This window comes from Ictidomys tridecemlineatus, chromosome 9 (genome assembly GCF_052094955.1).
Source record: "Ictidomys tridecemlineatus isolate mIctTri1 chromosome 9, mIctTri1.hap1, whole genome shotgun sequence".
Lineage (NCBI taxonomy): Eukaryota > Metazoa > Chordata > Mammalia > Rodentia > Sciuridae > Ictidomys > Ictidomys tridecemlineatus.
Window position 1 is genome coordinate 94,472,217 of NC_135485.1, and position 26,562 is coordinate 94,498,778.

At 34.8% G+C, this 26,562-nt stretch overlaps 1 protein-coding gene across 4 annotated transcripts in view; it reads right to left on the bottom strand.

The window, feature by feature from the left end:
• The window catches only part of Sec24b (SEC24 homolog B, COPII component), an 82,092-nt gene that overhangs the window by 44,882 nt on the left and 10,648 nt on the right, over positions 1-26,562 (bottom strand). For all 4 annotated transcript variants that reach the window (XM_078021823.1, XM_078021822.1, XM_078021821.1 and 1 more), the window contains exons 2-3: positions 15,193-15,969; positions 7,466-7,639 (exon numbers count right to left, since the gene is read on the bottom strand). In XM_078021823.1, the coding sequence (XP_077877949.1) occupies positions 7,466-7,639; positions 15,193-15,969 (951 nt within the window). The remainder of the gene's footprint in view (positions 1-7,465; positions 7,640-15,192; positions 15,970-26,562) is intronic.

Here is a 26,562-nt window from a genome sequence, read left to right on the forward strand (position 1 = left end):
TAAATACACTAAAAAGTTTATGACAAACTAGATAATAAGTTTTCTAGAAAAATCCTTCTAGAAAAGGCCTTTAAAAAAAATGAAGACCTTTCTCAAAATACTGTTAATAATGCACTGTAGGGCAGGGGTGGTAGCTCAGTGGTAGAGCGCTTGCCTCCACGCCGTGAGGCCCTGGGTTTGATCCTCAGCACCACTTAAAAGTAAACAAATAAAAATGAAGATATTGTGTCCATCCACACTAAAATAATAATAATAATAATAATGCACCTTATTATTTTTGGATACCATTAATCAAACTCAGGGACACACAACCACTGAGCCACATCTCCAGCCCTGTTTTGTATTTTATTTAGAGACAGGGTCTCATTGAATTACTTAGAGCCTCGTTTTTGCTGAAGCTGGCTTTAAACTTGCAATCCTCCTGCCTCAGCCTCCCAAAAGCAGCTGAGATTACAGACATTAGCCACTGCACCTGGCCACACTGCACTTTAAAAGATAAACATGTGTGTAATTTATATAATAAGAAGAAATTCTGTTCACTATACTAAGCTAAGAAAGACCAACAACCAACAGAAAACTCAGAAGAGAATATACTCTTTTTATGACTGACTACTGACTCCAATTAAATGTGCCAAAGTACAGGGCAGGTTTACAAATGTATGATGAAATAAATATTTTCCTTCAGATTTACTTAATAAGAAAAAATGATTAATTTCAACTAATATCAGAAAAATATCCAATGCCTAATGATTTTTAAAAATTTACACAGCTACTACTTAACACTCTGAAACAAACCTAGAATAAGATAGAGTAATATTTCTCAGTATAGAATCATTTTAGACTGTACCATGGTATTAGATTAACAGACTGTCACACAACATACCCAACTTTTCCTTTCATGAAAAAAGGTAACATCTGTTTTGAGAGGTGCTGGATATTAAAGCATCAAGAGTTCAGCCCATGACTCTTAACATGCTCACAATTCAGCTTACCTTTGCTTTGCTGGTTCAAGTAAACTTTGCTAACAGTTTGGGAATATTCACAGGACAAGAATATAACGCATTAGTTAACCCACAGAGGAATGGCAAGAGATCCAGAATAATAATCATTTCATATTTAAGTGCCCTCCTCCAGGTTATGTGCAGTAAATGGGGAGTTGTAGCCACAAAACGGTAGACAGCCATGTCATCTACTCTATAATATATAAATGATTATGACACTTTCCTCATACTCAGATGCTCTTTATGCATAAGATTCAGGTCAAATATATGAGGTCTTCTTCCAAGCTCAGTCTAGAACTCCCTGTAGAAACATGCATGGAATACCTAGTATCAAAGGGATACTGAATGTACCTAGGATCAAAGGGAAAGTGAATGCTGTACCCTGATTCATTCTGTCTTAATCAAGAGATTCTAAGGTATGAATCTAGTAAAATAAGAGGCAAGAAACATTTAATAGAATCTAACACAACAAAGAGCTCTGTTATTAACAGCCTCCAGTATTTTTAAAAAACACCCCCTTCTCCAAAAAAAAAAAAGAAGAAGAAGAAAAATTATAAACATCACACCCTCAATTATTGGGGGTTGGACTGTAGCTCAGTGGTAGAGAGCTTGCAGAATGCAAAAGGCCCTGGGTTCAATCCGAGTATGGGGTATGAGGGTGTGATACTAAAAAGGACATCCAGATTAAACTACCTGCTATTAAAGCACCCTGAGGCAAAATTCTCCAGAAGACTGCATCCTTTAGGATTGCTTAATAAAAAAAAGATATCTTCACTGTTCCCTAGATACAGCCACATTGGGAATAAATCAAAACTGGTCTTAAGAGAACAAATCCCTGTAGAGGCTGGTTTATTTAAGAGTCTGGAGCAACTGTTATTTTTCCTAAGCTGGTCTTCAAGCTAGATACATATACTAGAAGGCTTTTTATGGGTTCCCACAAAAAAATGGCTTTATAGAAATCAATTTTCAGATATTAGTATCTGTAAGCCTTCTCTTTCCTAAAATGTATCCACTTAAAAATGTCTGTGTGGACAATAACCTTTCTCTCACTTCACACAGAAAACTTACCTAAATCTTACTGTGACATGTTGCCCTGAGATATAAAACCTATCAAGCACTAAAAGGAAAGCCTCCTCCTTCATTCAGTAGATGACCAAGGCATTCCAAAAACCTAATGGCTTTTTTAAAAAACTTTGAAAGACATATTTCAGTTATGGGTGAAATATGTTAGAAACAGGACTGATTCTCACTAGGATATTCTTAATTCAGAAATATGAAAAGTGCTGTGATAAAGAAATGATAAATCTATTTAGTTAATAATTCTGCCTTTATGCAGACCCAGACCACTACTGTCAAAGAACCCATTGCTGGGCTGGGGATGTGGCTCAAGCGGTAGCGCGCTCGCCTGACATGCGTGCGGCCCGGGTTCGATCCTCAGCACCACATACCAACAAAGATGTTGTGTCCGCCGAGAACTAAACAATAAAACATTAAAATTCTCTCTCTCTCTCTCTCTCTCTCTCCTCTCTCACTCTCTCTTTAAAACAAAAAAACAAACAAACAAACAAACAAAAAGAACCCATTGCTTTTGAAAGAGCCTGGTGAGAACAAACCATAAGAAATAATGAAAAGAGAAGCAATATGAGTGGCTGGGGTTGTGGCTCGGTGGTACAGTGCTTGCCTAGCATGCATGACGCACTGGGCTACATCCTCAGCACCACATAAAAATGAAATAAAGATATTGTGTCCACCATCTACAACTAAAAAATAAGTATACATTTTAAAAAAGAATATGCAAGAAGCAACATGACAATGCAGATAAATATGGAAACTCTGGATTCAATTCCACCTTCTACTACCTATTATTAGATAGATAATACTACCTATTATTAGATGTGTGCCCTTTGATATGTTCTAAGAAAGTCATCACCTTCTCTGTCCTTCACTTACATCATCTGTAAAATAGAATAATAAGTACCCCAAATGGTTGTTGTAAGGATTAAATGAGTTAACATATTTCAAATGATTAGACATGGTACCTGGCATACACTAAATACTATGCAAGTATTAGCTATTATCATTGCTAAACCTTAACTTGGTTTTGTGAATATTTAATTAAACAATTATTTTCTACTATTCTAAATACTCATCCCTAGAGCAAGTCATTAGTAAGGGGTGGAGGAGTCTTCCAACCTGAGGAGTTCACATGGCACTTAGTAATGATAATTTTAAAATAAGCAGAGAGAGCTATTTGTGAGGCTGAGACAGGAGAAATGCAAACTCAAAGAAGTTTGAGCAACTTAGTGAAACCATGTCTCAAAAAAGAACAACTACCACCACAACAAAAAGTGCTTGATATGTCACTCAGTGAGAGTACTTGCCTAGCATGCACGAAGCCCTGGGTCCAATCTCTAGTATAAAAATAAAATAAAATAGAATATTTTCTAGGACTATCATTTTTTTTCAAAATACATGGGTAAAACTCTAGATAAAGATCCTATGAGGGGCTGGGGATATGGCTCAAGCCGTAGTGCGCTCGCCTGGCATGCGTGCGGCCCGGGTTCGATCCTCAGCACCACATACCAACAAAGATGTTGTGTCCGCCGAGAACTAAAAAATAAATATTTAAAAATTCTCTCACTCTCTCTTTAAAAAAAAAAAAAAAAAAAGATCCTATGAGGGCCAAAGGTACTGTGGTACAGCACCTGCCTAGCATTTGAGAGGTCCTGGACTCAATCCCTAGCACTGCAAAGAAAAGACAGATCCCATAGAATTTCTTTCAGAGTCAATGAGAAATATACAAGAAAGTACTTCACAACCTATCTTATCATAAAATATTTGTAATATAGTATAAATAACATACTATTAGTAATACATACTAATTGCTGAGATTATTTTGATAAAATGTAATGAAAGAACATGGTAGGATATTAGATCAGCAAAGTGTGTAAAGAAATTCTCAATATTCTGAGTAACTGCTGATAGAGGAAAAGGAACACTGGGTTTAGAGGCACAAGGTCTATGTTGAGTGTTGGCAACCTCGCAGAAAGTCTAGATGTCTTTGGGAAAGACACCCAATCTCTCTAAACTTTAGTTTCCTCATTTATAAAAGACCTGTAATCCTGGCTGCTCTGGAAGCCGAGGCAGGAGGATTCCAAATTCACAGCCAGTCTGTGCAGCATAGTGAGACCCTGTCTCAAAACAAAAAATAAGAAGGGCTAGGGATTTAGCTTAGTCATAGAGCACCCTGGGTTCAGTCCAAAGTGAAACCAAAGAAAAAGTGGAAGACAAAAAGTGATTTGCCTGTTTCATGTGATGAGCAAACAAAATAAAAAATATTAAAGGCATTTATAAACTTTAAATTGTTACATGAAAATAACAATAACATTAACTACTATCTACAACTTGGAAAATAAAATCTAACAAATGACAATTTCTAACATGTAACTTAGAATACTAAAGAGATTAAAAATATGAAAAAGTCTTCCAATACCATTCTTATTTATATGAACAAAGTTTCTCATTAATTAATTATATGTATAAAAATGTATACTAGGAATGAAGTTAATCTAAACCCTACCTATTCTAACAACGAATCATATTAACCCATATAGAAAGCTCTGGTGGAGACTGGGGAAGGCCATTCATCTCACTGAAGGATGTATTTCCAATAAAAATATAAATAATTAATAATATAAAAACTCATGATGTTTAGACTGTTAGAATCAACTATATGATAAAAATTATAATGACAGCTTAATCCAAAAGAAAAAATCATAATAGAGACTTATGTTCATAGAAAATTAAGCATATTTTTAAATTTCAATTTATATATTGTGGCAGAATGTAACAGATCGATAAAAGAGTTTCTGGCTCAATAATATATGATTATATTCAGGGAAAGGGAAAAGAATTTTTTTAAAAAAGGAAAAAATATAAATGTTAAAGAAGAGTTCATTAGGGTACTTTTATAAAGATGATGGTGGATATCATTTCAGTAGATAAGTTTTAAAAGTCAACAAAATTGCTTAACTGAAACTACTTACATTTTTGATAAAAAAAATAGATGACTATCTGAAAATTATTCAAGTAGTTAAGTAGTTTTGCAAGATTTTTTTTAAGTGATACTCAAGTAAACAAGTGAAGTCTCCCCTCTAAATAATGGTAAAAAAAAAAATGTTGTTTTGGGAGATCAACTCAACTAAAAGATAAAATGACTGTTTTAAGTACAGTTGTCCTTTTGTGTCTGCAGGAATTTGTTTTTAGGAGCACCCCCAGTCAGTGATATAAAAATCCATGCATGCTAAAGTTCCTTATAGGAAATGGTATCTTATTTACATATAATCTATGCACAACTTCCTATATACTTTAAATTCTCTTTGACTATGTTAATACATAAGAATACTCAGAAATAATACTTACAAATAATAAGAAAAGGAAGGGGAGGGCGATAGGAACAAAAAAGACATAACTTTTGTAAGTTCATATACAAATACATGACCAGTGTAACTCCACATCATGTACAACCACAAGAATGGGAAGTTATACTCCATGTATGTATGTGTCAAATACACTCTGTCTGTCATGTATATCTAGAAAGGAAAAGAAAAAAAAAGAAAGAATGACAAGGAAAAAAAGTATAGTATATTTAGTATAGATACATCTTTTCTGAAAAGTTTCTATCTGTGGTTGATTAAATCTGCAGATACAGAACTGAGACTTTGGAGGGCAAATTATATTAATATTTTAGTAGTCAGATTAGGCCATACCCTATGCTGATGGTACACTGCACAATTCCTAGGGGCTCCATTCGTGAAGACTGCAACTTGAACAATCATTCATTGTAGCTTATATATGCAGATATCCAAAGAAAAAGAGCACACTAAGAGGCCAAGCTCCTACTTAAGAAAAATGAAGAATAAAAGCTACAGTTTACATGTCTCCAGTATTATTTTCTCTCTTTTACTCAAGCAAGTATTTTAAGTAAATCAAGAGTTTGTCAATAGCCAACAACAACAATATTCCAGCCACATTTAAAGAACACAAGATAGAGAGGTTTGAGTTAAAAATCTTAGTTGTGAGTATAACTCAGGGGTAGAAGACTTGCCTAGAAATCTTTTGCTCTATTAGTTATTAAACTATAGACATGGGCATGGTACTTTGTGAATTTTGCTTTTTTCATCTGTAAATCAGGTATATCTATGTCAAAGGATTAATATAGGGATTAATGAGATGATAATTACAAAGAATCTGGAACATAAGTGCTCAATAAATGGTAGTTCCTTCTCCAAATCTATTTTCTACTAAAATAAGAAATATTATTGTGACAGTTAAGTGGTAGACTGTTTTACAAAATGATAATTATAGTAAGATGATCAGATGGCATTTAAAGTGAGATGGTCAAAAAGAAAATACAGTAGATGGAAAGAAATTGGAAGGAACAATGTAAACAGTCAAAAGGAGAAACATTTAAGATGTAGGAGACAGCCATCAATATTCAAGAAAGATATGGAAAAAAACACCACTCATTTACTTAGGGTTTTTATCTACCCTCAAGGTTTTTCTACTCATTATAAGCAAAATATTCCTACCAGCCCTTTACTTTGAAGGCAAATGCTTATAAAAACTAGATTCTATTTCCAGTACAAGCACTGACTTTGGGAATCAATAAACATTTTTTTGTATTGCAGTTGGTTTTCCTTTAAAACCAAATAAGAAAACGTATAATGTATAATCTGATTGATGGAAAGACCTCTTTTGACCACATAAACACTTCACAAATACAAGCAGCAAGATCAATCTACAAATTTATGATGCTTTTTCTTTTTTTGAGTTTCAGAATATAATAGAAGGGTTCTTCATAATCAAGGCTGGAAGCTGTCATTACATAAAACAGTCCTTAAAATACTATAATGGTTGCTCCTGAAATACAAACTACAGATTCCTGAAAATATCTGGTCAAAGGAAAAATAGAGCATTTGACTTTTGATCAAATGAAAAATAGAGCATATTAACCTGAAACATCAATACTCTGGAATTTTAGCTAGATAGAAAGTGACCAAAAAAACCTTCCAAAAGAAAAGAGTATGTGTGGAAACAGAATCAACACATTTTATTGCCTGTCACTTATACCAATCTTAAGGGGAAAAAAAAGGAAAAATATCACATGATAGAACGATGAATTAGTAAATCCTAATATATCAACATAATGGGTTATTAGTCATGAATATGGCTAAAAAATATATATGAAGAACTGAATAATTTAATAAATGTAAAAGCAAAACACAAAATGGTTTGATTCTAATTATGTAAAATACATCATCATAAAGAGAAACTGGAATTTGATATGCAAAAGTTGGGCCTGGGTTGAGATTATAAATTATTTTTCTTCATGTATTCTATAAATTATGGTTATAGTTTGACTTTTTAAAGTCAGCCATTTGAATAACAAATTTCTCAAATACCTTTCTGCTGTATTAGCTCTGATGGCTGAGTAACTGGGGCCACAGGTTCTGTTGGGTGCTTTGCAGCAGAAGGCATTCTTGTTGATGAGGCTCCTGACAATACAGTGGATACTACTGGGCTGGATTTTCGAGGCTGGACATTTTGCATAACAGCACAGGATAGAGAATCTGCAACTGAAGACAACATACTATTTTATCCACAGCAACAACTTGAAATATATTAAAACAAATTTACTAACAAAATACAGTTAGTGAGTTTTTGAAGTTTTGTAGAAAATACCTTGTATTATTTAGAAAAGAAGGTGGTCCAAACAACAGCTTTTCGAAATTCACCAAATGTTTTAATAATTTTTAATAGCAATTTTCCTAAAACATTGCACAAGTTTCCTTACATTCTTAAAGAAAATGAACCCCAAACACCTTTTCTTTAACTAATGAACCATTAGTACACTAAAAATTAGTGTACTAATTTTTGTACTATTTTTGTACTATACAATGATGTCTCAGGTAAGAAAATGAATAAAGTTTACAGCAGTAATGTGTTCTCTGAAATCCATAAATCCTTCTAGCATTAGCTCAGATTTCATTTTGCATTGTAAATTGCCACTTCTCAGTTGTCTTTCTAACCAGAGGCCTTATTTCACATGCACCAAAGTAAGGGCCATTGGGCTTCTGGATTGAAGTACACTTAATTCATAGTAGCTTTTACAATAGTTTAGATTACCAAATGTCTACTAAGGGGGCAAAATTATTGTCTCTAGATGAAAAACACTGACCTTTAGGATAATCTTTAGGACAGTCCAACCAAGAGATAACTGAAAAACCCATGGTAAAAGAGTAGTGGTAAGCAGTAACTATATATTGTATGCATAAATATAAATGCACATATGTATGTACATATAAAGATGATGTATATATGTAAACAAATTTAGGTCTGAGACTGAAACAGTATAGGAATGTGGTGACAGAACAAAATGTTTATATTTCATAAAAAATATGTAGGAGAAAGAGAAAAGGAGGTTAGAAGGTAGTCTAAATCGGCAGGTTGCTTCACCAATTTTAGTTAGGAAGACTGTTATTATGGGAAACTGAAAACATTGTCACAATATAGTGCAATTCCTTTCATCAAGGTAGAGTCTGTTTTCCCACCCCTTGAATTGGAGCTAACCTCGTGACTGGCTTTACTCCACAGAATGTTATAGGAGTAAAACTTCGGTCCCAACCTTATTTCAAGAGGCCTTCCAGCTTTTCTGCTGATAAAATGCTGTACAGACCATCACATAAGGAAGATGATCTAGTCACATGGAAAAAAAAATGTGAGTGCCCCAGTAAAGAGTAGGTACCATTGCTAGACTTGTAAAGGAAGCCATCTAGGATCTAGCCTAGTGAACCCTCTAGCTAAGTGAAGACACAAGAGGGAACTTAAGAAAAACCAGCAGAGGAACTGTCCAGCCAACCTGCAGAACACTGAAAAATTACATCACTGTTGTCTTAAACCAGAGATGGATAACTGGTATCATTAAACTTCACGTGTAACAGGCAGATTAAAATATTTAAGAGCATGCAAGATCAAACTAAGACGTAATCACGTATAATTAGATGTATGTACCTGCACGTGTAAATATATATACACACACACATATATATTTCCACATGTCTATCAAAGCATATAAAAGAAATATTCCTAACTTAACATCCAACTTTGAAGATAAAACATTCCCAATTCTATTGAAGTTCTCAATATGCTCCTCACACAAGGAATGCCCTGTCCCCACCGCCCCGAACTGGTTACTGTTCTTTGCTTTACTTTGTAAATAATTTGCCACACATACAGCTATCCCTAAACATTATTTCTGCTTGCTTTTTAACTTTATAACAATAGCATACTGCATGTATTCCTCTAAGACTTCCTATGTTATATTTCTGGGATTCATTTGAATTAATAAATATAACTATTTCATCATTTTCACTCGTGTTCAGAAGTCCACTGCAAAAAACATATTTATCTATTCCACTATAAAAGGCTTTTAGGTTGTTTCCAATTTTTTGTTTTCATACAGCACAGCAATGAACCAAGTCCCTAGTGCAGATATGCAAGTTTCTCTACCACAGTTTCTGTGTGTACACGCTGTGGCTTGAATAGGTGGAGGTGTGCAGAAGAAACTCTGAATCTTTAAGCTCTGGGGGCAGCTTGTGGGAAATGAGGCTTTCATCCTAGAAAGCAGATCAGTCTCTTTAACCCCATGCACTAAGCATGTTATTTGCCATAAGTGCTATACATCTAAAGTAAGAAGTGTGCTTTCGGGCTTTCCTATCAAAATGTGATCTGTGGATTAGCAACACTTCACACAGAAGCTTGTTAGACATGTAGAATTTTTAGAATTTTCATTTAGAAAATTTTAGAATTAAAATGCAGGTGTTGATTTACTTGATTCACTGGGTCTAGATGGTACTAGACCCAGTGAATCAAGTAAATCAACACCTGCATTTTAATAAGACCTCAGGTAATTCACATGCACAAAGTTTGAAGAGGATTCCTCCTGAGTATACAGAAGAGGGACAGCTGTGTTTTAGGGTGGGGTTATTTTCCATTTCACTAATGTCAAGTGTTCCTAAAATATTGACCCATATACCCTCCTATCAATAGTGTCTAAGAGTTTGCTATTACTTCCCATCCCTTAGTATGGTCAGACTTTCAAATTCTTACCAATCTGATACCAAGTATAAGACAGCCCATGCTCATTTTAATTTGCTTTCCTCCAATTGTTAAAGTTGAGTATGTTTCATTTCATCTTCTATGAAAATGCCTGTTCATGTATATTTCTATTGTTTGTTGTCTTTTCTATATTAATTTGTATGTCATTTGTATATTCCGGAAAAAAAAGTATAAGTTGTTTTTTTTCTCTCATTTCACAGCTTGTCTTTTCATTTTCTTTGTTGTTGACTTTATCATGTTTACCCTTTATGGCTATCATATTATCTAAGAAATCTTTTCCTACTCCAAGGTTCTAGCAATAATCTCCTATATTTTCTCGGAAGAATTATAAAGCTTTACCTTTTTACATTTAAGTATTATTCACCTGCAATTTATTTTATTACATGGTGAACTGAACCCTTGGATTACAGCTAAAACATCGCTTCCTCAGAAAACTTCCTTAAGTTTCATGACTAACAGGCAAAATGCCCTAAAGTTAGCTCTCTAAGTATGATAAACCCCTGCTTCATATCACTTAATGGCCATTTTATATTGACTTGTGCATCAAAATAATGTTTACTTCCCCAAGTGGGAAGTAAATCAAGTCTTTTTACTATTTTACCTCCCAACACTAGAACAAACCCTGGCACATAGTCGGCTTTCAAACATTTGCTGGATGGAGATAAGACCTACCAACATTAAGGAGAAAAACATACCAAAAAGAAGTTGCTCCTTTCATAAACAGAATTTGACAGAATCACAATATATAAAACTGGCACTATGCAAAGTGAATTGCTAAAGTACTGTTTCGTTTATGGGGTATTCTGAGAAAGAAATCGTGATTTAAGAATAAATCTTGTCTTTTTCTCATAACTAAGGTGGTTCTTTAGTTAGTAGCTCCTTAGTTCTTTATAAATTTACTTAGAATTCTAACCCTCATACGTAATATATATATATGAGGATTAGATATCTGGCCAACATCTCAAAAGAATACTCCTTAACACCAGAAAATAAACCCTATTTTAAGTACTTATGATTAAAATTCTTTAGGAACTAGGAGAGATTAAATAAATTCTCAGTTAATAGTACTACCACTCATTCAAATTCTTTAAGATAGAAATTTTAAGTCACCTTTTATTCTTCCATTTTCTTCATAAACTATATCAACAAATCTTTGAGGTCATCTCTGTGATCTGTCCTTTGTCTAAACCATTCCCAGACCAAGTTGTCATGCTCCACCTGAATAACTGTAGTAATTTCTTCTAACTTGTCTTCCAGCTCTAGATTCTTCCTCCTCTACGCATCTATACCACCTTGCTCATAGAAGAAAGTTTGAAACACAAATCTGACAGTGGTATCATCTTGTTTATAAACCTTTGATGGCTGCAGACTGAACCAAGAATAAATTTTCCTCCATTAATTCCTCCCACCTATTTACCTATTCAATGTCACAGCACAAGAGAAACTGAGAAACTGACACACAGAAGAAGGGAGAATGATAAATCCAAATTCTGCAGGAAGTGAACATGAAGATGGATCTCACTCATCGTCTAAGCTTGGAGGAGTATATGTAGAAAAATTTAGAAGTGCTAGGAACCAAGTTGAGAAGACATAAGAAGGTTTAATAGTAGCTTAGAAAAACTGAAAGAATAGGACTCTGAAGGAGCAAAATTATGTTACTCCGATCTCACTCTCTATAATCTCACCAATTTCCAAAGCTAAAAATAACAACTTATGCTCTACTATTTTCTATTTTTCATGAACATTTCCCCAATGAGCCTAATTTTTTTCCTAACTTATTTATTTCTAATTTCTTTCTTTGTCCAGATAATTATCTCCTACACAGTATTTATTTTGCTTTTCCTCAGGTGTATCATCAATTAGAGATAATGAATATAATATTAACATCGATGACTGTATCTTAGTGTCAAGTATATAGAGGACTTTTATACAAAGATTATATCAATGTTTATTATTTTTAAACAAAAACTTTATGAATGTTTTCTGTGCATAGTACATTGACATCAGTCAGACACTATAAATTTTGTAATTATGCTATTCATATGCAATTTTATTAAGAAAAAATTTCAAAATAATTTATTTTAATCAACATAATTTTTCTGGTAAAATTCTACATCTTGGCAACAAAATTTATCTTGTTAATTTTTTAAATTATGTGCTTTTCAAAACAAAGAGATACTAAAAATAAACTAAAGAGAATGATATTAAATTAGTTTACAGAGTTCTGGTATTTATTTAGCTTGTCAAAAATGGGTAACATTATGAACTGGCATACTGACACATGCCCGTAATCCCAGAAACTCAGGAGGCTGAGACAGTAGAATAACAAGTTTGTGGCTAGTGTTAGCAACTTAGCAGGACCTTATTTCAAAAAAAGAAATAAAAATTTAAAAAGGAACTGAGATTGTAGCTGAGGTAGAGTGCCTCTGGTTTCAATCTGTAGTATCACAAAAAATAGGGGGGTAATCTTTATATCCTAAAGCACACACTCAAGTATCAAGCAATTCCACCTCAAACTTTAAAAATAATTTCTGTACTAGATTATTTGATTGTACTAGAGAGTCCCATATAGGGACAGTTGACTATTTTAAAATGGCCTAATGAAATGACACCTTTTAAACACTAGTTAAAAGTTTGGCCCAAGTTAACAACTAAACACAGCACCCAAACACACATATTTGGAGTAGACTTTTTAATAGAATAATCTGAAATTATAGTGCTGAATTACAATGCGTTAATAGGCTTTCTTCAAAAGACAAGTGGGGGGACTGGGGTAGGGGTCAGCGGTAGAGCTGACCCACTTAGCAGGTGCAAGGCGCAAGATTTGATCCTCAGTACCACATAAAAATAAATAGATAAAATAAAGATATTGTGTCCAACTACAACTAAAAAAAAGACAAGTGGCATCACATCCCTGTAACCCAGCTACTGGGGAGGCTAAAGCAAAAGGATCACAAATTCAAGGCTAGCCTGGGCAAATTAGTGAGCCCCTATTTCAAAATAAATATTAAAAAAGAGCTGAGCCAGACACAGTGGCACACGCCTATAATCCCAGCAGCTCAGGAGGCTGAGGCATGAGTTCAAAGCCAGCCTCAGCAACAGCAAGGCTTTAAGCAACTGAGACATTACCTCTAAATAAAATACAAAATAGGCCTCAGTGGTAGAGTGTCCCTGAGTTCAATCCCCAGTACCCCAAAAAAGGATCTGAGCCTATATATGTGTATGACTACACTACTAGTGTGACTCTGCACCATGTGCAGCCACAGGTTTGAAAAATTGTGCTCCATTTGTGTACAATGTATCAAAATGCATTCTACTGTTATGTATAATTAATTAAAGCAAATTAAAAATAAAAAAGGAGGGGCTGGGGCTGTGGCTCTGGGGTAGAGCACTTGCCTTGAACATGTGAGGCACTGAGTTCAATCCTCAACATCACATAAAAAAATAATAAATAAATAAATAAATAAATAAATAATAGAGAGTTCACTTTCCCCTCCAAAATATTAAAAAAAAAGAGTTGAGGCTGGGCACAGTGGTACACGCCTAAAATCCAAGAGGCTCAAGAGGCTGAGGCAGGAGGATTGTGAGTTCAAAGCCAGCCTGAGCAACTTAGTGAGATCCTGTCTCTAGATAAAATATTAAAAGGGCTAGGGATGTGACTCAGTGCCTAAATGCTCCTGGGCTTAATTCCCAGTACCAAATAAAATTAAAAATAAAAATAAAGGAGCTCAGGGTTAGCTCAGTGGTAGGGTGCTTGCGAAACAGGTAAAAGGCCCTGGGATCAGTACCTGGTATCACTGGGTGTGGCAAAGCAAATGAAATAACATTTAATATCTCTTTTATTCCATGTTTTCAATATTACGATATCAAGTGCCTGGGGGGGGGGAATAATGTATCCATCACCATATTTTTGATATTTGCTTAACTCAAATGTATAGTTCAGATCTGATATTAAAGTCCTAAATTTAAATAATCTAATTATCGGGGCTGGGGCTGTAGCTCAGTGGTAGAGTGCCAGCCTTGCATGTGTGAGGCATTGGGTTCGGTCCTCAGCACCACATAAAACCACATAAAAACAAACGAAATAGGGGTATTGTGTCCAACTACAACTAAAAATAAATAAATAAATACTTTAAAAAATAATAATAATCTAATTGTCCAGGGAAGAATACCTTTCCATAACACCTTTGCCATATGGCTATCTGAACACTGATAAACAACTTAAAAAAATCAGAAAACTACCACAGTTTTATGAACTATTGTTCTTTGCATGCATTTTCATATGATTCAAGAACACTTTGTTAAATTCTAAGCTCATGAGTTGAATTAAAGTGAGAATAACCTATGAAAACACCAACTTAAAAACCCATACATCTTACATATGTGATTTTAAAAACAACATTTAACTATTTCTTGATTTAGGAAGGTCAGAGAGGCAAACTAACAGGGTCCTCTTCATGCATCTCATTTCTCCCTCATTCTTCATCCAAATTTACCCATTTGAGAAAACAACTTTTATGTGTTAACACATATCTTCCTTGAAAGTCCCTCACAGAGGTTAACTTAGGGAAGCCAGTGTAATGTCACAGGCATCATCTTTTCTATATCAGTGGGACTCTAGATGGAAACATGCTTGCCCCACTCGAACATAGAAAAGAGAAAGTAATGGCCAGCAAGACATCCTCAAAATATACCCTTCCAGTTTACCCCATACCCGGTTCACATTAAAGACAACTATTACAGAGGCAAATAACACATGAGCAAATACTGCCTGAGGAAGGAACCAGGCTATACAAGGAAGACAGCTGGGTGGCTAATTGTAAATGGTAAGGCAGAAAGGTTCAGGTAGATGCAGTAAAATACCACAAAAAAATAAAGCAAATGCACTGTAATGGTGAGTTTACTGCCAAAATTTCTACCAAGCAGTATATCTTTATCCTTCCCATAAATAACCTGACAGAAAAAGCACTGATTTTCAACATTGTTTTGGTGAACTGTTCATTCAACCTACCAGTATTTGTCGGGTTGTTGTTGGTTGGAGCCAGGGACCCCGTGTGGTTTCGGATGAGACTGTCTGGAGTTGATGGAAGGCCCGGAGCTGACCATGATAGGGTATTATATCCTGAAAGACTTTGCTGCTGCTGTTGCTGTTGCTGTTGCTGCTGCTGTTGCTGCTGCTGCTGCTGTGACGGTGGAGGTGGAAGTGGTGATGGGTAGCTGACAACTGTATTTTGGCCAGGAAATGAATTATCTTTAACTGGCCTGACAGTCGGAGCATTTTGTGAGGTAAACATTTGCCCATATGGATCACCAGCAGGCAGAGAAGGATATGAAACACTAGGATATACAGCATTAGAAATAGTTGACATAGCGTAATGACCACAAGTAGAGGGAAATCCCTGAGAAGCAACAGAAGAGTTGACAGAGTACATGGCTGGACTATTGTAGTGATTCACAAAAGAGGAATATGGCTGGGAGGCACTCGTATACAAATGGGATGCTGATGATGCAGCACCTTGGAAAGATCCTGGAGTAGATCCCACAACGTGAGGGGCAGGAGGACCCCTGCCATACATCTGCTGTGCTCCTGATTGGTTTGCTGTGCAAGGAGTCACCACATTTTGTGTTGGTACTGTATAGAGACCAGAGTAGTAATCACCACGCTGGCTCTCCAATGGCAATGAGGTCATTTTTCCAGGTCCTTGAGGGAAATGTCCTGAGGGGCCAATATAGTTTGGATGATGTAATCCATACCCAGATGGAACCTGCATTTGACTGTGTGCTGGACCTGAAAAAGAAAATGAAAAGCAAATATTTATGGGAATATGTAAAGAGATACCTAAATTTTAAAACAGTTCCATCTAAATGTTGACCCAATTAATTTTCTTCTCCATAATCCCAATTTATCACAAAAGATATATACTGTCACAAACCTACTGTGGTAGCTAGCCTTTGGTAAGAACCCTAATGATCATATTGCTCCTACTATTCAGATCTTGCACGGTCCTCCCTCACAATGTATAAGGAATAGTCTGTGTGGTCAATGAGGCACAGATGGAGATATCATTTCCCAAATTAGCCCAGTCTTGACTTCTGATGTTCTTTCTCTTAGATTAGTCTTAAAGAAGCAATCTGTCAAGCTGTGAACAGTCCTATGGAGAAGCGATGTAGTGCAGAACAGAATTGTGTGACCAACAGCCAAAGAGAAACTGAGGCCTGCCAACAACCTCGAGTGAGTTTGCAAGTACATTATTCAAACTCAGAAAGTCTTGAAATAATGAAAGCCCAACTAACAACTTGACTACAATCTCAAGAGAGACCCTAATCCAGAACAACCAAGTCAGACCACCCCCAATTTAATGTCCCTCACAGGCTGTGATGTAAACATTTGTTGTTTTAAATTGCTAAGTTTCAGTGGATTTTATAATGCAGCCATAGATAACTAATACCCAGTATGAAAGGAGTTCAAACCTCTTTGTATCAGTCTTGTTTTTCTTATTTATAAAAAAACAAGCTAGGGGTATAGCTCAATAGAACACAAGCTTAATATACACAAGCCCTGGGTTTAATCCCAGGACCCCAAAAGAAAAAAAAGTAACAATTACATCTGTTGCTTTAAAAAAAAATACAAATAATGAAGACTATAAAGTAAAAATTCCTTCCTCTCTTTGGTAGCTGATATTGTACCTCCAAGATACAATCTGGTAATTTTTTTTTTGTACTTCTTTGCATACCCATGTATGTATGCATATATAAGCATATATGACATTTATTTTTTTTAAACTGCATAAAATCATAATAGTTCACAACTTGATTTTTTCACTTAATACATTTTGACTATCCTTCTGTTAGTATATGTAAATCTGCATTATTTTTTAAAGCCTCTGAAATATTTTATTGAATAAATATGACACTTACTAAATCCTCACTGATAAATATTTATTTCAGAGGGTGGATTAACATCTGGGATCAATATGCAGGATAAGTTATCTATAAGTGAAACTGGAAATTCAAAGTTTTTGTGCTTTAAAAATTGGCCACATTGGGCTGGGCTTGTGGCTCTGGCTCAGCAGTAGCACACTTGCCTGTCATGTGTGAGGGATTGGGTTCAATTCTCAGCACTGCATATAAACACATAAAGGTCCAACAACAACTTAAAAAAAAAAAAAGCCATGTTTAAAAATCTCTCTTAAAATGTCTACCAATTTAAACCTTCCATCAATGATGCTTAAGAATGCCTCACCTTCCCGATGTAAATATATTTAAATCTTTGCCAATATGACATTTTAGCTTGCATTAATTAACTATGAGTGATGCTGAGACTCTTGTCTTTCTCTGTATTTGCCCTTTTTCTACAGGGCATACTTTCCTTAATGAAAATTAGTCCTGCTTTATATGTTGTAAGTATTTTCTCTCAGAGTACTGTTTATCTTGTAACTTTGTTCACAGTATCTTTTGATATACTTTCATGATTATTATGTAATAAAATCATTCTTTATGTTTGATATCTCTTTGAATTATACTTAATAGGCCTTCCACATTCCAAGATTATAAAACTATACATGTATGTTTTCCTGTAATGCTTGTAAACCTCCTTCATTAAACAGATTATATTATAAGCCACTCACTATTCTAAATGCTTTACATAAACTCCTTCCATTCTCTGAAGTAAATAGTGTTACCATATCCACTTTTTAAGTTAAGTGAGGCTCAGAAGTAATCTGTTTAACAAAGTTTCATGATTAGGAAGTAACAGATGTGAATCAAGAAAACCAGCTCAAATCCATGCTCTTAACTAACAACCTGCTGCCCCTCACTACAATTAAATCCAGCTTGCTTTCTTTAGCCAAGCAAATGGACAATTATCCCAACAATGGAATTCTAGTCTTGGTCCAACCACTTTTCTTTGTGTTTGGGGCATGCCTTAATTATCTTAGGATCTAGTTTCAATCTCCTGGGGAAGGAAATAAGTATCTGTGCCATAAGAAACAGTAACAAGAACAAAATTCATAAATGGCTTAAAATTCCCTGACACAAGTAAACAAAGGAAGTACTGCTGTGCTCCTTGTCATAATAATGTATAAAAACAAATGTATAAAAGAGATGAGAAGGGGGCTGGGGATGTGGCTCAAGTGGTAGCTCCCTTGCCTAGCATGCATTGAGGCACTAGGTTCGATTTTCAGCACCACATAAAAATAAAATAAAGATAGTGTGTCCACCTAAAACTAAAAAATAAATATTTTAAAAAATAAAAAAGTTAAATAAAAGAAATGAGAATAAAGCTTACATTTCCTGGTTGTATTCAATTTCTACTAAATAATGTGGCAGAATCTTCATTTGGGGCCATGTAATACATATTCTACAGCCAACACAAAGATAATTTATAATCAGGCATTAAAGGATAACTAATATCCACAACTGTATAATTTCAAAAGAATACTAAGACCCAAAATTCACATAACATTTTACTAGGTTTAAAATTTAATTTTCTTACAGGTTATTTTATATAATCACAGTTTACCTGAAATAACTTATTTACTTAAAAGGAAAATAGTTATTGGGAATAACTAATGAGCAAATGTTCTCCTCCTCTCCCTACTTACATATGTAAGATAGATTTTCTTCATTTCACTTTAACCTCAGTAAACTACCCTATTAGCACTATAGTCTCAGAATTAGTCTGGTATAATGTTCTGAAGAGAATGTAATGAAGAGAAGATCCAAGTCAAAATCTACTTAAATATCTACCACTTAATTATTGATTTGCCTCATCCATGCTAAATGAACTGAAAATAGAGAAATGATCATCATGTCCAAACTATTCAAATGTCATTCTTCTAAAAATAGTGGAAATGTTATATCTGCTAAAATTTAACATCAGTGAATTACCCACCAGAGGAAGTCTTTTTACTTCCCAGTCCATTCAAGAAAAAAATGCACTCTGGGGGATTTGGGGGCAAGAATATTTAATCATATGTAGAGGTTTACCATTTCTTACTCAATATCACAATTTAAATGTTCCAAAGGTATGAAAAAGTATCTGAAACTGATGGTCCCTATTTAGGATTTTTTGACTTGACCATGGAGCAAAAGCACATACATTCAGTAGAAACTGAACTTCAAATTTTGATCTTGGGCTGGTAACAAACTGTAGGATACTCTCACCATGCAGAACAGCAGCAGGGAACCACAGCACTGGTCAGCTACATAATCCTCCACAGTATACTGTGAGGCCAACATTCGTTGGATACTGATATTCAATAAATTACAATGAAATATTCAACACTTTATTACTACTTATGTTACGACACTTTTTATGTTTTATAGTTTTGTGTTAGATAATTTTATCTAACTACAGGCTAATATAACCGTTCTCAACATACTTAAGGTAAACTAGGCTAAGCTATGATATTTGCAGGTAAGATGTATTAAATGTATTTTCTACTAGTGGTATTTTCAATTCAAGACATGTTTATTGGAATGTAAACCCACTGTTTGTGGAGGAGCAACTGTAATTAAAATTAATTAAAAGATAAATATATCACATTAACATGCATTCAGTATTTAAAACTTAATAAGATATCTCATTTTTTAAATTTTTCCTCAAACCCCATTGTGTATATTTTACACTTAAAGCATTTCTCAATTCAGATTACCCAAATTTCAAATGTGGCTAGAGGCTACCATATTGAAAGGTGCAGTTTTACAACACCTGTCTATGATTCTGTTGTTTTTGCCTCTCCTTATATACATAAAAAAAAATCAGTCTTTGTTTTTTTTCTTCTCTAGAGTACCTATTTCAACTATTTTTCATAGCTTACCTAAGGCCTCCAAATATTGTTTTCTAGGAAGGAAGGAACTAAGAGTATAACAACAAGTTTTTCTAAGAGTATAACAACATAGTGCACTGTACACATTTACATACATATTATGTTAAACTTTTTTAAAGGCAATACTTTCTTTTGTAATAATTATTGAAACTGATCTTTCTACTGAAAATGATTTTGTGGTACATATTAAAAGACTACTGGTGAGGTTAGGGGTGTAGCTCAGTGTAGGGTGTTTGCCTGGCCTGCATAAGGCCCTGAGTTCGATCCCCAGCACCACACAAACACATACACAAAGAGTTATTTCAATATAGCAAAAATGGACAGAGACAATGGATATGGAAGAGAAAATAAATTAGCAATATATGTAGTTGAGTTTTTGAAAAATAACTTTAGATATATTTTACTTATTGCAAATGTGATGGGTCATTATTTTAAAAGAAAGTGACAAAAACTGTCTGTAATCTTACTGAAAAAATTGCTATTAACAGTCACACTTTTCACCAAGATGGCATCAAAAGAGAAGGAAGCTTCTATCCCAGGCAAAGCAAAAGCTTTGAAAGCCAAGAAGGCAGGGCTCAAAGGCATCTACAACCAAAATAATAATAATAATAATTAATTAAAAATAAAAATAAAAAAGTCCACACATCACCCACATTCTGGTGGCCCCAGACACTGTGGCTCAGGAGTCAGCCCAAATGCCCTTAGAAGAGTGGCCCCAGGAGAAACAAGCTTGTTCACTCTGCCATCATTAAGCTTCCCTTGACTACTGAGTCTGCCATGTAGAAGATGGAAGACAAAAAACACACTAGTGTTCATTGTGGATGTCAAGGCCAATAAGCTCCAGATCAAACAGGCTGTGCAGAAGCTCTGATGTTGGCCAGCAAAAGTCAATACCCTAGTCAATCCTGATGGGAAAAGAAGGCATGTGTTTAACTGGCTCCTGAATATTATGCTTTGATGGTTGCCAAAATTTGATGTTGGTATCCTCTAAACTGAGTCCAGCCAACTAATTCTAAATATACATTTTTTTTCATCATTAAAAAAGATACAGAGGAGCTGGGGTTGTGGCTCAGTGGCACAGTGCTTGCAGGCAGAGGTGAGACACTTCGTTCCATCTTCAGCACCACATAAAAATAAATACATTAAAAAGATATTGTTTTAAAAAATTAAAAAAAAAAAGAGGGTTAGGGTTGTATAGCTCAGAAGAGCGCTTGCCTAGCATGTGTGAGGCACTGGGTTTGATTCTCAGAACCACATACAAACAAATAAAATAAAGGTCCATCAACAACTAAAAAATGTCTTTGAAATTTTTTAAAAAATAAAAAAAGATACAGAAAGTAAGCAAATAAAATTCATCCATAATCTTACTACATGAGATAACTGCTCTTAACATTCTCACACATAACCATTCAATATTTTCTTTTAGCATATATATGCCCAATTCAGTAAAGAAGAAGTGGGTATAATTTAACATGAATCCTTCATTTTGATGTTCATGAATATCTTTCCATCATCATTTTTAATGTGAATAGGATTCCATTACATGGATTTATTATTAACTCCATTTATTATTATTAATCTATTATTTATTACTGATGATTTGGGTTGTTTTAAAATTTTAAAGTTATACTATGTGACAAAAAATAAATTTGTAGGCAAATCTTTGTGTCAACTTATTTTACTTTTCTAAAAGTAACTTCTTATCAGTTACAATTGTTGGGTCAAGTGCCTTGTCGACAGCTTAACTGTGTAGACAAAGGACACAACAAAATGCCCAGTAAAAAAGCAGGCAGACCCCAGAATCGAAGAGATCCCAGAAGTTGAATTCAGTAAAACAAAAGCTTCAAAACAGTTATAAATATGTTCAAATAAAGAAAAACATATTCAAGCCTAAATTGTTTCCAAACAAGACAAGAATGTCTATTTACCATTCTTATTCAGCACTGTATTGTAAATCTTAGAGCAATAAAGCAAGAAAAAAGGGCACCTCAAACATTAGAAGCTTTTGTACATAGGAATAATAAAATTACTAAGAAAAATCAAGAAGAAAGCAATCCCATTCACAATAACTTCAAAAAATCAAAAATACTGAAGAATTAATTTAAGGAAGTAAATAATCTCTACAATGAAAATTACAAAACACAATTAAAAAATCTGAAAAGAACACACACAAACGCACGTGCGTGCACACACACACACACACACACACACACACACACACACAAATGGAAGGATCCCATTTAGGGATTGGAAAAATTAATGTCCAACCAAAAATGATTTATGGATTAAGTCTAATTCCTATCAAAAAACCAATTACCTTTTTTGCAGAACTAGTAAAAATATTCCCAAAATTTGTGTGGAACCACAAAATAGCAAAGCAATCCTGAGCAAAAAGAACAAAGCTGGAGGCATTACAATACCTGACTTCAAAACATACTACAAAGCTATAGTAACCAAAACAGTAAGGTATTAACATAAAAACAGACACTTAAAACAATGGAACACAATAAAGAATCCACTTATTTACTGCCAACTGATTTTTTTTTAATTGGGGGAGGCTATGGGTCACTCTACTACTGGGCAACATCCCTGGTTCTTTATATTTCTTATTTTGAGGCAGGCTCTTGTTAAATTGGTGAGGCTACAAACTTGCAAACCTCCTGCCTTAAGCTTCCTAGGTTGCTAGGAACAGACTGTGTGCCACCATACCTGGCCTGCCAAATGATTTTTGACAAAAGAAGAATATAACATCAAGAAAGGAAAAATCACTTCAAAAAGAATCCACAGGTAAAGACTATTTTTCTAATAGTGCTAAGATGTCATTTGCCTTCCACGATGTGTTAACCTTTGTACAAATTATATAAAAAAACATTATGGGGGGGGTTGAAGTTGTGGCTCAGCAGTAGAGCCTTCACCTAGCAAGGGCGGGGGCCCTGGATTTGATCCCCAGCACCACATAAAAATAAATAAATAATTAAAAGATATTGTGTCCAACTACAACTAAAAAATAAATATTAAAAAAAATACATGATGGGTAACATGCTAGACTTGTGGCATAAACTGAAGTAGTGAGACCAAGCAGTACTAGTTACTAGCATATTCTTTAACACTGCACTGACAGGGAGAAAATGGCTGACTTCCCTTAAGAATGTTCTAAATAACACATTAAAAATATTAATTTTATTAAATACCAACAATGGAGTATACGTTTTCTTAATTTTCCCTATGATGAAAGCAGGAATAAGAACACAGCACTCTTACTGCTATTATGGTTTGGAAGTGAGGTGTCTCCCAAAAGCTCAAGTATGAGACAATGCAACAAGGTTCGGAGGAGAAATAATTGGGTTGCAAGAATCTTAACCCAATCAGTGAATTAATCCCCTGATAGGGATTAACTGAGTAGTAACTGAAGTGGTAGGGTGTGGCTGGAGGAGGTGGGAATTGGGGGCATGACTTTGGGGTATATGTTTATATCTGGCAAGTGAAAACTTGTCTGCTTTCTGATCATGCTGTGAGCTGATTACTCTGCTACATTCTTCCACCATGTTTTTCTGCCTCACCTGGAGACCTGAGGAATAAAGTTGACTGTCTATGGATTGAGGCCTCTGAAATCTTGAGCCCCTAAATGAGCCTTTCCTCCTCTACAGTTGTTGTGGTTGTGTCCTTTAGTCACAGCAGTGAAGTAGCTGACTAAAACAACTGCATACTGAAATATGAAGGTTATCGTGTGGAAAAGTACTGGTTAAACTTAGCTGCAAGCTTTTTTTCATCAACAAAATATCAACAAATAAAATATAGTAGAATAAAAAAAGTAAAATGCATCATAATTAATCTGGTTCATACCAGGAATGAAATGCTTCTTCAACATTAGAAATACATGCAAAGTAATTTATCATATTAAGAGATTTAAGAAGAAAAGCCATATAATACCACAGATACAAAAAAAAATACATTAGATACAACTCAATATCCATTCATTTTTTTAAAAAAATCTCTCAATAAACTAGAAATTGGAGTGGAATGTAGCTAATACTATACCTCAGTGGTACAGCATTTGCCTACCAAGGCCCTGGGTCTTATCCCTAGTACCAGCAAAAAAAAAAAAAAAAAAAAAAAAAAAGAAAGAAAGGAATTCTTAGGAAAATCAGCTTTTCTTTCTTTTCTTTTTGCTGTGCGTAGTATCAAACATAGGGCCTTAGGCATGCTAAGCAAGTGCTCTACCACTAAGCTACATCCCCAGGCCCTAGAAGAAAACCTTCTCAATATAATAAGGAATAGCTACTAGAATCCCATGGAAAACATCATACTTAATGGTAAAGGAAAACTTCTTCCTAAGGAAGAAAACAAGATGTCCTCTTCTACCCCTCCTGTTCAAAAATTTATAGGGCCTACTAGTTACTTCAATAAAGAAATACATCAATTAAAAAGAACAAGTAAAAATCTCTTCATTTGCAGAATGACATGACTGCTCAAAAAATAAAAGGATGGGGGAAATGAATTGGACACAGGAGCCAACCTGAAAAAGCTCCCAATGGCTAAAGTTGGAATAATGTGAAAAACGAAAATAAATAACAACAGTATTATAATCCAAAGGATAAGTTTACAATAATACATATGATTGAATAAATGTTAAAATGAGATTAGCAGGGGGTTGAGGATACAGCTCAGTTGGTAGAGTGCTTGCCTTGCATGCACAAGACTCTAGGTCCAATCCCCAGCACCACCAAAAAAATAAAAAATAAAGGATTAGCAGGGTAAATCTTCCTTACAGAAAAATTCAAATAATGAACACAGAAGAAAGGAAAGAAAACTGCCATTAGAATTCCACAGCAATAACTGCATCAGGAAGTCACTGAGTAATGGTTAAATTATTAAAATTTGGCCAGGCTCAGTGGCACACACCTGTAATCCCAGTGGCTCAGGAGCTTGTGGCAGGAGGATTCCAAGTTCAAAGTCAGCCTCAGCAATTTAGTGAGGCCCTAAGCAACTCAGTGAGACTCTGTCTCTAAATAAAACACAAAAAGGCCTGGGGATGTGACTCAGTGATTAAGTGCTCCTGTTCAATCCCTGGCACACAAAAAAATTTTTATAAACACAACACACATACATACACACACACACACACATTTAATATAAATTTTAAGGGAAAATAGAACAATAGAATAACTTCAAAGTATCTTCCTCAAAACATTTACTAATTACTGTGATGATTTTAACATGCAAAAAAATCATTTAATACACCTCATTCCAAAAAGGGGAAGTTAAATTTCCTTTCTTTTGAATGTAGGCTATAGTTAAGTCAGTCCTAATGAATACACTTGGAAAATGATAATTTTATAGTAGAGGAATCAGGCAAACCCCTATGGATTGAATGTTTGTTCTCCCCTCCCCAATTATGTTGAATCCCTAATACTTAATTTGATGGTATTAGGGAGGCGAGTGGGTTTTGATTAGGTTATGAAGGTATGACAACCATAATGGAATTAGTGAACTTATAAGAGAAATCTTTCCATGTACATACATCAAAGAAAGGCCATGTGAGCACAAAGCAACAAGCTGGAAAGGTAGGCCCTTGCCAGAATGTAACCATGCAGCCACCTTGATCTTAGACTTCTAATCTCCAGAACTATAGAAAATAAATGTATCTTGTTTTTAAGGCACCCAATCCATAGTACTTTGTTATAACAGCCTGAGTTATAATACCCACTTAAATAAGTATCCAAGGTTAACATGACCAGCTTAAAAGAAAAAAAGTAAAGCTGATGTGCAAAGCTGACATGATGTCACCTCCATGACATTCTTCCTAAAAATTCATAACTCACCCCTAATGTAATTGCAAACATTAGCAAATCCAAAATAAAGGATTAAAAACAAAACACCTAGGCAATATTCTTCAAACTATCAAGGTCATAAAAAATAAAAGTCAGGCACAGTGGGCTCACACCTGTAATCCCAGCCTCTTGGGAGGCTTAGGCACAGTGGCACATACCTGTAATCCCAACCTCTCAGGAGGCTTAAGCAGGAGGATCGAAAGTTCAAAGCCAGCCTCAGCAAAAAGGAGGCACTAAGAAACTAAGTGAGACCCTCTCTCTAAATAAAATGCAAAATAGGGCAGGAGATGTGGCTTAGTGGTTGAGTACCCCCGAGTTCAATCCCCAGTACCAAAAAATAAAAAATAAAAGACCAAGAAACTGTCACAGACTAAAGGAATACAGGAGAGATGACCACTAAATTCAACATGTTATCCTGAACTGGATCCCAAAACAGAAAAAAGACATTCGTGGAAAACTTGGTGAAATTTAAAAAATTAAATAAAAAAATAAATCTAGTTTAGTTATATTTCACAAACTTAATCTCTTAAAACAAATGACTACCCTAAACATAGAGTGATTTTCCTAAAAAGCAAATCCAATTACTGCTTCCTTGTTTACAGCTTTCTAATAGTGCCTTCTGACTATGGAGAAAAATTCAAATTCTTTAATAAGGCCTGTAAGACCTAAGTCCTACTCTCTGAAACTTGTGAATACATGAGGTTACTTGGCTAAGGGGAA